Genomic DNA, 13,467 nt, shown 5'->3' with positions numbered 1-13,467 from the left:
TTGTTCTGGTAAATGACGGATAAAGCATTATAAAATAAATGTTATGTACTTTTGCCGTTTTTAGCGCTTTTCTTGCAGGACAGGCACTGATTTGTCCAACGCTGATTCCGTAGTGACTGTTGCATTTTCAGAGATTCACTGTGCGCAGTTTTTACGCAAAACAAATATCACAGAAACTTTAAAAGTGAAATGATCACATATGTCAGCAGTAAGTTTTCGTTTTTTTAATGCAAGTAAATGATTTCCCTCCATCCAGCAGGCTAACAGCAGCCAGCGCTCCACGCGCTGCCGTGACTGCGCATCGCCGCGCAGCTTTGACGGTCACGTGACATGTCTTGTGACAACAGGAAGCCGGAATGTCAACAGTGTGAGGATGCTGCTGTCGCTTTGACGCTTTTCAACTCTTCAACCACTATTTTTTAAGGACGCAGACTACAATGACTTCCATTATAAAAGAAACACAAAGGTGGGACCCCCCCCCCCCCGAAAAAAAAAATGACAACGACATTTAATCTTGTAGCAAACTCTGAGCTACCTGTAGCATACGAAGGCATGTCAGAAGTCGATATTGTAATTTGTTACCTTAATACATATTAGAAAAAGATATCTATATTTATCTTTTTTTACATATTGGTGAGATTGAATTGCACAAATGCGCCTTCTTCCATTTTAGCCTTACGCGTTTGCTCATTCTGGTGTGGTAACATTAGCAAGTATGTTGGTGGGCTGGATAAACGAGTCATACTGTGCTACAGTGGTCGAACTTATGCACACAATGACTCCACTTAAGCAGTGTCTTTGTAAAATAAAAATACTACTGGGGTGCCGGGTTAAGTAAAATCCCACAAGGATATATTTAGAATTAAGTCTGTACAAGTTACTACTTATGCTTAAAAAACAAAACTACTACAACTTGAAACTGGGCAGAAGTATTGGCCGCCTTTAAACCACTTAATAAGACAGTTGAAATCATATCATGTAACCGATTTGAATAAAAAAACTTTTACCCATTTAGACTTTCTGTTACTATATGTAGTATAGTTGCAAGAGTACGTAAATAACTACATATTATAAAAATTAGGGAAATCTGTTTATGTTTAGTGGGTCTGAAAGAAAAAAAAATCGGCCAGTATTTCAGCATGTTGGATTTTTAAATAATTGATTATCTGTATTTGTAACAGTCTTAATATTCCCGTTTCCATCAGGCTTTACTCGGTGATAACCTTTAGCCTATGTAGCCCAAGAGGATAGACCTCTTCCAGGAGCCAGTACACTCAACCATAGATAGACAGACATCTGTGCATCTGTCTATCTGGGATATTGTGCAGTATTAAATAAAACAATGGGCAATGATCTGGGAATAATATAACAGAAAAAAATATCAAATTTGTAAACTAAGACTTTTCATTATTTCATGAAAGTTAATTTCATGGTATCCTCTCTTATAACAACAGTACATAAACATCTGGCAACTGAGGAGACAAGTTGTTTGACTTTTGGGATTTTAGCTGCTCAACATTCCTGAGTCTTCTTTGCCGTATTTTCTAAATCATGATGCTCCAGATGTTTTCAGTTGGTGAAAGTTCTCTTTTACTACAAAGCCGTGCTGTTGTATTAAGTGCAGTATTCAGTTTTCCATTGTCATGTTGAAATATGAGAAGGCCTTCCTTGAAAAAGTCATCATCTGGATGGAAGCATATACCCTTCAGCACTGAAACGTATATATGGGTTTAGACATTCCAGATGTGCAAGTTGCCGGTGCACATATGCACACACATACCATCAGGGAAGCAGGCATTTGACCTTAGTGCTGATAACAAGCTCATTGATCCTTTTCTTCTCAGCCCAGATGATGTGGCGTCCATGTTTTTCCAAAAAGAATTTCAAACCTTGATTCATCAGAGCAGTTTTCCATTTTGTCTCAGTCGATTTGAATTAGGCTTTGGCGCAGAGAAGATAGCAGCATTTCGGGATCATCTTCACATGTGAATTCTTATATGCTAGAGCTTTAATCTACATTTGTGGATGGCATGGGAACTGCATTCACAGACGTATTCTTGCATGCATTGATTTTTATGACAGAATCATGCCTGTTTTTAATTGTCCCTCGTGCACAGAGATTTCTCCAGATTCTCTTTGTGGAGATTGGTGAACTTCTGCCAATCTTTACCTCTGATAGTCTCTGTCTCTCTAAGATGCTGTTTTTGTACCCAGTGATTTTACTGATATGTTGCTAGTAAACCGAAGTAGGTGCATAATTTTCATCTAGCTCTGGCATCAATTTTGAGCTAGATGCTCAAATATAGTGATGAAGAAATGAAAGGATCAAGGATCATTCATGCATCTGTCTGGCTTAAAAACATGAAATAAATTACAATAAAATCAAAACATGTGTATCTGCCACATTGTTATTAATATTGTCCCAGAATTCTACATTCACTCTGTAGTACATACCCTCTCTTTACGCTGCCATGCACTCTTCACACTACAGCTGATGTTCTTTTTTACCTTGTGAGATCTGCTACTTTGGTACAAAACAATCAGCACTTTATGTTTTTAGAAGCACCTTTGAAATTCAATGACAGTCTGAGAGAACCATCTTTCATGCTGAGCCCTGAGCTCTGATTCTTAACTAAGAGATCTGAGAATGTCCTACATCATTGTCATTAACACTTGTGACTCTTATTTTTTTCTTAAACAGCATAAAAGAAGCAGTGACTTTCATCAATGCAATTGATGTGAACAAGTTCTCCAGACTGATCTCCCGCATCATACAGAAGCTTCATCTGAAGGTATGGAGCCTGCACAATGTTATCTGTGCCAAAGATGAGAGGCTTCGCAGCAAAGCTGTCGTGCATGCATAAAGACTTACTGGAGCATCGCTCACACTTGACTCTAATTAATGCACACGCAGACCTGGATCTGCTAATCTTTCTGGTTTGTCACAAGATTGACTCGTCAAACTAAATGTTTTATTCAAGGGACTCTTTGCGTGGTTTCTTTATTTTTTTGAAGTGCTAATGGGAGGCAGTGCAACGCTTTAAAATAATAATATTTAATGCAATAGACATTTTGACATGTATCATCAGGCGATCACATTATTTAATGTTCTTATGCTGCAATTCAGCCTAGCGAAATTAGAATGAATATTTTAACTGCTTGTTAGTTTATGCTTTGTTTTTCATTCATAGAGTAGCAGTTTTTCAACCTTTTTGCATGTCTGATGTCAAGTGCTACAAGCCTCAGTCTGTCCATGACCTAGCATCCACATTAAATAAAGACTAGGGGCTTTATTTACTTAACTGGTGGCACAGTGGTACAGTAGTTAGCACCATTGGCTCACAGGCCCATAGAGAACTTGCAAACTCAGAAGCATTCAAACCTGTGACGTTCTTGCTTTGTGGGTTATGTCTAGGTACTCTGGATTCCTCCAAAGCCATGTTCATGTTAGGTTAACTGGCAATTCTAAATTGGCCGTAGGTGTGAATGGTTTTCTCGCTGTCTCTCAACGTTAGCCCTGATAAACTGGCAACCTATCCAGGATGTACCTCCTTTCTTACCCTATGACTACTGAGATGGGACATTGGCTTTAGCTGCTATATGACCCTGAATTGGATAAGTTGAAGAAAGCAGAGTGACAAGGACTTAACTTTGGTAATTGTGATACTGCAATGTTCCACATTTCGCTTTAAAAATATCCAAAATAAAAATAAAACTATAATAAAAATCTGTTTGTTGACTGAACTGACTATCACTCACGAGTGGCAGCAGAGGAGCTGCGCGCAGCAAAACATTAGTGTGAGTAACATGAGATTAATACTGTATGTTGCTAATGAATATAAGCTCCTTTCAAGGAAAACCTTTGTTGTTGTCAGACTTGTCAGATTAACACTGACACCCACATACTGTGTTTTAAAGCTAATTCTGAAAATGTTTTGATTGTTAAGCAGACAGTGGCTTTTCATTCATATATTTAGTTATTATTTCAGGATGCTTTTACATTACATTGGATTTTTTTCTACACAGGGAGAGCGAACGTTCAGTGAGGAAGAGGAGGAAAAACTCCAGGCTGCTCTCTCATTGGATAAAAATGCTCTCAACCTAGTCTTGGAAACTTCTGCCTTTATATTAGAGCAAGTGAGTGGTCACCAGACATCCTGTGTTACGGCTGTGTTTATCTTGATAAGCTGGACTTTCTTCTTGCTAGTTTGAGAATATTATATAATTTTAAGCAGGCAGCAATGGCTGTTAAACATGATGGAGAAGACAAAAAAGAAATAGGTTTTGTGTGGTGGTGAACAAAGACATGACTTGAATCCACTTAGATATGTTGCTGCAGTGCAGATAGAAACATTTCTGTACATTTAAATGTGTTACTGTTCTTTGCCCTTGTTGTGTACATCATACACGTGTATTTGTAAGAAAGATAAATATAAGAGCGATAAGAGAGGTCTTCTGTACATGGTTCACCAAAGTCACGTGAGCAGACAGGTTTACAAGTTTTTACATTGTTTTTCCTGCAGTGCACATAAAAAATGACTCAAATGATGCACAGCGCTTATTTTGCATATTTTCTAAATATCCTAATATGAGGAGATTGGCATGGAGTGTGTACTGTAGCTTTTGAATCACACTGATAGCCTATTTCTCCACCTGGGGTCACTGTTGTGTTGCGAGTAGTTGTATTTCCAATGTTGTGTTTGGTATTAGATTAAATGGACTGTTCTTTTATAACTGTAACTGCACAATAACTCGATATAAATTCATACATTTGATGCTGATTAACACATCCTGTCCTCTTCTCTCATCACCTTTACTAGGCAGTGTATCATAACGTAAAGCCGGCCTCTTTGCAACAACAGCTGGAGATGGTCCATCTAACCCCAGAGAAGGCTGAGGTATTCTCTCAGACCTGGGCAACTACTGGACCCGAACTGGTGGAGAAACTGAAACGTAATTTGTTTGCCCCGAAGAAGGTACAGTTTAAGGGTTTTTTTTGTCCTCGTTAGCATCATACTTCTTATTTTTATTTAGCAGAATATACACAGCAAACCCTTTACAGTTTGTTATTTGTGTTTTACAAACAATATATCCAAACAAGAGTTTTACCACTGATGCAGAAACTCCATCCATCACACTACAGTGCTTGTAAACCAGTTATTCTTGTCATTCATGCACGAGTTGAGCCTGTGCTGGTGTAAATGAGAAATAGAATTTCTGCTGCTGTAAGTCTGTGGAGGATCAGTAAAAGCAAGCGATACAGTATACAGTGTAATATTTTTTTGGGAACATTATTAGTGTTGATATACCTGAACTTTGACTACACCTGCTATAACGTCTTTGAAACCCAAAGCTGCCTGTTATATTTTATTTTCATCGCGAGCCGAGTTCTATTGAATTCATAATGTGATACTGAATTGAAAATAAGCATCAGACTGTCCACATTAAGACTGACCTGCTTTTATGTGAATCCTTTCCAGCCATTTGGATTACAAAGACTTCTTTTAAAGCTCACACAAGTTGTTTCATTAATTTCTAAACTTGTTTCGCTCTATAACTTGATTAAAGAGCGACACTTCAAACAGCATTCCTTTCAGAGACAAGGGAATTAAGATCAAACACAGAATAAATACGCAGCATGTACACATCAGTCACATTATGCTGGGGCTGTTGCTGTTGTCAGACATTTATATGTCTCACCTGCTCGTGTCTGGCAAATCTTCCCCTCGCTCCCTAATGAATTTATACATGGAAGGATGTGACAGCTATTGATCCTTGAGAATGGAGTTGTAATTATACTAATACTGTAATAATTAAACTAATATGTTTTGTCTCACATGCACATTTGAGATTAAATTGAGTCTCATATTCATACACACCATTCAGCAGGCATCTTGTCGTTTCTGCCACATGCTCATTGAACATAAAGTCATAAATTTCTTGCTCAATATCAAAACTGGGTGTGAACAATAAAGCTACAAGTATTAGTTAACCAACTGAACGTTAACTGGCATCGCTTTTGATTAAGCAATTAATTGCGTGTATCAAAGAATTTGTAGAGTTCAGCCTCTGGAATATCAGGACTTGGTTCTTTTTTTCTTCACTGATAATATCACAATTGTAAATGCAATATCTTTGGTTGGTTGGACAAAAAGCTGACATTTGAAGATCCCACCTTGGGCAATTATAAATGACATTTTCCCCTGTGTTCTGGCATTTTACAGAGCAAACGACAAAACAATCAGCAGATGAATCAATAAGGAAAATAACTGCGAGATGTAGCTGTAAGCTCAGTGCTGGTGTCAAATATATGTGTGTGTGTCATGATTGACAAATTAAGTAAATAGTTTTTTGAATGCACAGCAAAAATGAGCAACGGTCTTACAAATAATCACAAACCGCATCACCCCAGCGATCTAAATAGTTGTGAGAACTAAATACCAAAATAATATAAATATCACACATGTGGGAACAGGACCTCAAGTTAATCTCTATGCTTGCTACTGGCTGTTGTGTGATTGAATTGGCTATTTGCTGTTTTAATTAACTCTGCTGTTTATCGAGAATTAAGAATTTTTCCTTCATGTGAGGTTGTCGGGACAGTTCCTTTCATTTCCTGTTTTTTTTATCAAAAAATGAGCAAACTGACCTACGATCAAGCAGAAAAAGCAGAAATGTGTTAGAAAGCAATGCCTATGTACTGTACTATTAGAATGCTCATGTATTTTGACCTATCTTATGCAAGATAATAGAATACTGCAGGTGTTTATTAAATGTATTCAGATTTATTCCTTTACATATAAAGAAACTTAAAGACCAACGACCGCAGAGTTGTAATGTTTATTCCTGCTAATTTGAATGTTTCTACAGTATAAATAAATGCATTTTAGTCCTTCCCCACCTCACACCTGTGCTGTGATGCATCCACAACCAATAAGTCACACATGGTTTATTATTATGGCCTCTCCCTGCATCATAAAACACTTAACTGCCCCGCCTTGACTCACCGCTGCTAATCTATCACACTGCTTCAGCTGACTGGTGAAGTGTCTGTCATTAAATCAGCCAAGCAGGTGGGGGAATTGGTGAGGTTGGTATAAGGAGACACTGCAAGTTTTACAAGTTCACATCACATCACGTAGACCGTCTTTTTTTCACTTTTGTTGGAGAAAAGTTTGGATGAAGGGATAAAGTAAAAGTCTACACAAATGTGGCCATGCAGCAAATAAAACAATTTTCAGTTTTCCTTTGTCCTTGTAACAAAGCAATATGGCAAAATGTTAACACGAACAGATGAAATATTGAAAAGTCTAAATTAGTAATAACTACTTTGGAAAAAAAAGTGCAATGCTGATTAATTTGACTAATAAGTGCTTTGGAAACATAAAACAGTAAAAAAAAAGAGGGGAAAACAATGAGAAGGAAATGAAGGATAAAAAAAATCAGGTCAAAAGTACCAAGATAATGAGGATGAGGCAGAAGTAATAATAAAATAGCAATTATTTTATGGGGAAAAACACTTTTTTTTAAAGTCTTTGACAAGCTGCCTGAGGCAGTTATTAAACTGAAGTGTGAGGCTTTATTTTTACAGTTATGTTAATTCTAAAACTCTGTTTGTGTGTTTCAGCTGGAGTATGTTGGCTGGCAGTTGAACCTGCAGATGGCTCAGTCCAGCCATGCCAGACTGAAGTCTCCCAGTGCCGTCCTCCAGCTGGGGCTCCAGGGTGAAGACTCTGAGGTATGGACACATACAGACAGTCTGCTTTTCTTATAGCTTTACTTATCTATTGTAAACATCCTATTTGCTCCAAGTCTTATTGTGCACTTTGATCACAGAGCTGTTCTTTGTAAATGTCAATTAAGAGGCACCATCAGTCTTTCTCTGTTCTTTTGCTAATCCCTCTGTTCTCTGTCTTGACCCAGAGGTAGACTTGCATCTAGCTCCAGGGTAACTGTAGTGTATGGATCAGAGATCAGGGAGCTTGTTATCAGAAACCTCCTGGGTCTTTTTGTTCTCTTGAGAGACTTATTGTGTGGTTGAAATTGGTCAGTATGTTGGGGCATTGTTTTGTTACCAGCACTGAATTGTTTGAATGCCCAGCATCTAAGCTCTGTTGGAATATGATTTAGTCTCGGCGCCTGCCTTATTGAGGTCACTAGTGAGTTTCTTCATTAAGATTCTTAATAGGCAATTTTTGCCCACAAATAGTAGGACAAATAATTAAGCAGCAATCTAATTAACCTTAAATATTTGCTCTTCTAAAGGAAAACACCAAGAAGCATGAGCTACATATTGTTTTGACTTTTTGTTTTCTATCAAAGCATTTTCCTGTTTCTATTTATTTTTATTCAGTTTCAGAGTTTGTTTGGATCCCAATTAGCTAAAACCATGTACTTACTCTGATAACTGGGACCTCATGAGCCTCCCTCACTCATTTATTCTTTTTCCACTGGGAGAGGTAGAGCTCTGTAGCTGTAGTGAAAGCAATCAGAACTCAAAAGACAGTGTCTTTTTAACATTAAATGATTTTCAACCTTTGAAGTTTGAGATTTAATTGAAACATTTTCTTGAGTCTTAATGATTTAATTCTCCTAACAAGCTCAGCCTCAAACATGAACACATACTTAGTGAAATGTTGTTGATTTTTATTTTTTTTGGAGAAATACTTAAAATGTATTCTGTCGACTATGAGTGTTGCACACGACTTTTATTTGTTGGCACAGATACTAAAAATTAATTTTTGGCCTTTGGGCACTTGAACGGTTTCTTGTAAAGCAGTTTTTTGTCTCAGAATGGTGGGACTGATTATCCCCACAGCCTGGATAGTGGTGTTCCAGCTGACTAGTCAAGTGTCTTTCTTGCACACTGCTTTGTATTCAGACCCTAGAGAATGTCGGCTCAGTCTAAACGTAGAATTAGGCATGACATATTCAAATTGCTGTCGTCTTAAATGCGGGCCTATAGGCGTTAGCCAGAAAAAAATATGTGTTTTGCTTTATCTTTGTGAATGCAACAGCAGTACGTTATTTTTTTTATGGTTTTCTTCTGTGTTCTCTCTAGGCTTTGCAGAAGAGGTATTAATTTATTTAAATCCACTTACACAATTTCCCTTGTGGGAGGAGATAGCTGGGGGGCTAAAACAAGGCTGGTTAAAAGTGTAAAGGGATCAACTTCACTGAACATCATTGAGGTGCACATTCACCGTTGACCTATAGGGGGCACTGTTGCCTCACAGTTTGGAAAGCAGCCCTCAGGGGCAGTGAAGTGTCTGAGATGGATAAGATTCCTCGTTTAAGTTTGTATTAAGGTACTTTGAGCGTGCACTTTTCTTTTAAATTTCCATTGGTGCTTTCTGATTAGAGTTTCTTGACAGTAAGTTTGTTTGCTTCCAAACTCTGAGAATCCCTCAGTAAAACTTTTGAGATGTCAAAACACTGCAATGACGGAGAGGTAAATTAGTTGTGAATAGAAATGAAATTCTGCTGCAAGTGTCATACTAATTACAGCACAGATTTATAGCACCGTCAGTGCTGGCTGTCTAATGGCGAGGGGAAGGGAAAACAGCAAATGGAAGAAAGCAGAGAATTAAGAGGTGACAAGGACAGAAATATTGAGATATAAAGGTGAGAGAGGGAGTGAAAACAAGTAAAACAATTAAAGAGGATAGAAATACTGAAGAAAATTGGGATCAAGAAAAGAAAGCAAAAGATGTGTAAGGGGATGGCAACAGTGGCACTTTGTGTTTTATTGATTGCTTGGAACCTAAGTGGAGAGTAAGACTCTCTCATCCGACTGGCCTCCTACTTCATTAGCACTCTTCCTGAGGAGGAGGACTGCCAGGGGGCTTCACATCTCATTCTCCAAACTATATGTGACGTACAGTGTATCTGCAGTAGAGTGGATAAGATGTAAGAAGGCATACTTGAAATTAAAAGTGAGTGGAGTGGATTTTTATATTTGTTTCTGTGTTTTATTGAAGTATATAATATCAGGGGAAGATCTTCATAACACCCTCTGTCTCTAAAGTGTGTGGACCAACACAGAATTTATGGATTATAGTTTCTGTTTCAATAATTGTGTGACCTCACCCATGTGAGATGCTATTTTCCTCATAACTGAATTTGTATCGGGTTTGGTGAAAAGTTGCTGTTTCAGATATGAAAACCGAGGAAGCACTGCAGTACATCGGCACACAGGCATAAATGTCTTCTCATGCACTCCTTAATATTTCAGGAGTGAGAGCTCTAGTTTACCCTCATAAGGACCGGTGAGATTGGCCTCGTTCAGTGAAGGTATGACGCAAGACCTGTTGCATTGTTATCCCAGTGGGAAGGGGGCTGAGACAGAAAAATGACTTGATTGATCTGCTGTCAAAAGGAAAGAAAAGTTAGGGGGAAAACTTGATGTGAGCAGATGATGGAAGGGAGAAGATCAGGATGCAGCAGAAGGTGATAGCAAGGACAAACAATAGAGAAAAGACTACAAAGAAAACTCGAGAACTGCAACTGAAAGATGAGAGTGAGAATTTGCTGAAATTTCTCATGCAGTTTGCATTAGAATATGTGAAGTCCTCTTAAAAGTAGTATGTATGGCATGCGACTTTACGACAGGAAGTGTTTCTGAGCTTCTGAGAAACAGGAATGTCTGCTTTTATCTGTATTTCGAGAAGGTTTTTGTTGGCATGCTAGCTAGACTGCAGATAACCCGATTAAACATTTCCAGCTGCATAGACCTTGAGATATAAATGCATAGTTTTTTCCATTTTATGTCAGAGGTGTGTTGTTTGTGAGACTTTTGCCTTTAGAGAAATAATGATGTGTAAAGCAGATACTGGCTTTCTACCCAGCATCTGCTGTATGCATACTGGACTGCTTGAGTTTGTAGCACCACATGGACATCTCCCTTTCATTCTCCAAGTTACTGAGTTTATCCTTCGGTGCAAAACGTTTTGAAAATCTTCAAATATGCCGGTAGGTTATGAATGAAAGAAATTGACAAAAAAAATAAGATTCTTAGTTTCATAAATTTATGTATTTGCATCTCTAGTACAACAAACCAACATGCCAACAAACCAGATGGCACAATTTTGTACAGCAGCAGAGACAAAAACGTAAGTGTTGAAAACTTGAGGAAGTGAGATCTTTTTTTAGCCATACGTTTTCATGATCACACAATGACTGGGCCACAAAGTATTTAACAAGATATTATTATTTTTCTGTGATTATTGAATTTGTAAAAAGACACAGCTCACAGAAAGCAAACATGCAAGAGGAGAATATTTCAATAATAGATAAAAGAAAGGCAAAGATAAAAAGGGCGCTGAAAGTAAAACATTAAAGTGGATTATTCTTGAACTAAACTGCAGGAACTCTGCATTATTCACAGTTGAAAATAATCTTTATTTATCTTATTTATCTCTGAGGTGCGGAAACACTGGCTGCCTCTCAAAAGCAAAGGATTTGAACACAAGGTGGGCGGGGGGGGTCTGCTTTTACAGAGATGGCGGAGATGATTGGAGATTTAAAGAAAGTACGCCTTATTTCATTTCTAATGTTTTAAGTATCAGGATATAATAAAAAAGAATCTAGTCCTTAACAGGTCTTAAAAGATGAAAAACACCACGTGGTCTGTTAACACCGTGTCATTATTTATTTAACAGAAACAGACAGTGTGAAAAACTAAGTAAAGTTAATGCTTTCACAGGAGTTATGAGGGTAAGTAGCAGCCATGTACTGTTTATTAAATCAACTAGTTGTCAAGCATGGTGTTGGAGGTGTGATGATTTTGGTTTGTTCTGCAGCCACAGGACCCGGGTACCTCGTAGTCACTGAGTCGACCATGAACTCCTCTGTATACCAAAGTAGAGTCTAATGTGAGGCCATCTGTCCGACAGCTGAAGCTAGGCAATATTTTGTTTTGGTACAGGACAATCATGCCAAGCATACTGGCAACAGAATGGCTGAAAAACAAAATAGCCAAGGTGTTGCAGTTGTCCGGTCAAAGTCAAGAACTCATCCTGACTTAAGTGCTGTGCCAGGACCTTAAGAGAGCTGTGGGGAAATAAATGTCCTCAATAAACTGAAGCTGTAAAAAAGAGCGGGCTAAAATTCCTTCACAATGATTTGAACGACTAATAAAGTCACACAGCAAACAATTCAGGTTATTTCTGCTAAAGGTGGTTCTGTTTAATCTTGGGGTTTGTTTAATCACACTAAATAAATAATGGCATTATGTGATGTAATGTGCCATATGTTGTTGATCTGAGCTGGCACTGAATTAATTTTTAGACCAGTAAGGAGTAGATTTTTTTTTAAATTATGCCCTGTATGAAACATTTAAATTGACAGATAGTGTACCTTCATTTTACCATGACTGTGATCATATTTAGGAACTGTGTTTGACATCGTATAGAAGAAAGATTGTCTGAATCTCAGTGTTTAGACTAGAGTGAAGCCTGAGTTTTTAGAGCATGAGAATTATTTGTACATATTCCAACTTCATTATTTGAAATTTTGGGCATGTTTGGTATTGGCAGCCATAATTTCTAAAGTATATGTATGAGACAAAAAAAATAAAGACACAGTATCAAACGATCCTTTTAAGTATATGATGTAAGGTAAGCATTTGCAGGGCCATTAGTCATACTCAAAATATTTGGCCACAGAATAAGCAGCTTAGTGTAAACACGTCAATCAGTTGCACTATTAATTTGTGCGGCACAATGCTTTGGGAATAGGACAGAGAGAAAACCCACTTCTGATGGAGGCTTTTTGAGGAGGCTTTAAATGAGTGAGTGGATATTACATCCTTAACAGTGCTTAAAGGAGCACACTGGGTCTTTTTCTGTTTTGAAACACTCGGATAAATAATTCGAGGAAAAGACAGATATTCCATGGAGGAAAGTACAAGTGGCTATACTCAAGTGTGCACAGCCTGCATTTGTTTAACATTTTTGTTAGCTTGTAAAACAATATTGCAAATCAGCCTTTTGACCCCTTTTAGCGGTGCTACTTGTGATCACCTTAAGATAGACTGATTGATTTAAAAAACCTTTGGATGCTTAAGTTTGTTTTCTAAACATAGATTCATAAAATGGAAATTCTGATGTCACTTTAATGAGTCTTAAAATTAAAATCTTTTACCGCTCTTGGTGTCTGTCTCTATCTTTTGGCATTAGGATGAGCCACTGCCCTGCTGACCAAAGGCTAGGGTGAAAATTATAATATGGAACATCCACTTGCAAGGCAGACTCTGTCGATTTTAATATTTATTGTGCGCATGCTAGGCTGCAAAAGTGAGCTAATGTACCCTCTACATGCTGGCTCCGACTTCAAAGGATATCTTTGCCTGATAGCTTCAGACAGACTTGATGAGAATTGATAAAGCAAAGCTCTTCTGAGTTTTTAAGCCTCAAAGGGGAAAAAATGTACTAAATGCAGCTTTGAGACAAATCCCAGACTTTTCCC

General features: G+C 37.8%; 1 protein-coding gene across 1 annotated transcript in view; it reads left to right on the top strand.

The window, feature by feature from the left end:
- The first annotated feature begins 345 nt into the window (after positions 1-345).
- commd10 (COMM domain containing 10) overlaps positions 346-13,467 on the top strand; it is a 73,707-nt gene continuing 60,585 nt past the window's right edge. The window contains exons 1-5 of the mRNA XM_063490026.1: positions 346-466; positions 2,702-2,792; positions 4,027-4,137; positions 4,821-4,976; positions 7,628-7,738. Coding sequence (XP_063346096.1) covers positions 438-466; positions 2,702-2,792; positions 4,027-4,137; positions 4,821-4,976; positions 7,628-7,738 — 498 coding nt within the window. The 5' untranslated portion in view covers positions 346-437. The remainder of the gene's footprint in view (positions 467-2,701; positions 2,793-4,026; positions 4,138-4,820; positions 4,977-7,627; positions 7,739-13,467) is intronic.

Source organism: Pelmatolapia mariae, linkage group LG12 (assembly GCF_036321145.2).
Source record: "Pelmatolapia mariae isolate MD_Pm_ZW linkage group LG12, Pm_UMD_F_2, whole genome shotgun sequence".
NCBI lineage: Eukaryota > Metazoa > Chordata > Actinopteri > Cichliformes > Cichlidae > Pelmatolapia > Pelmatolapia mariae.
This window is presented reverse-complemented; position numbering and strand designations above follow the sequence as displayed.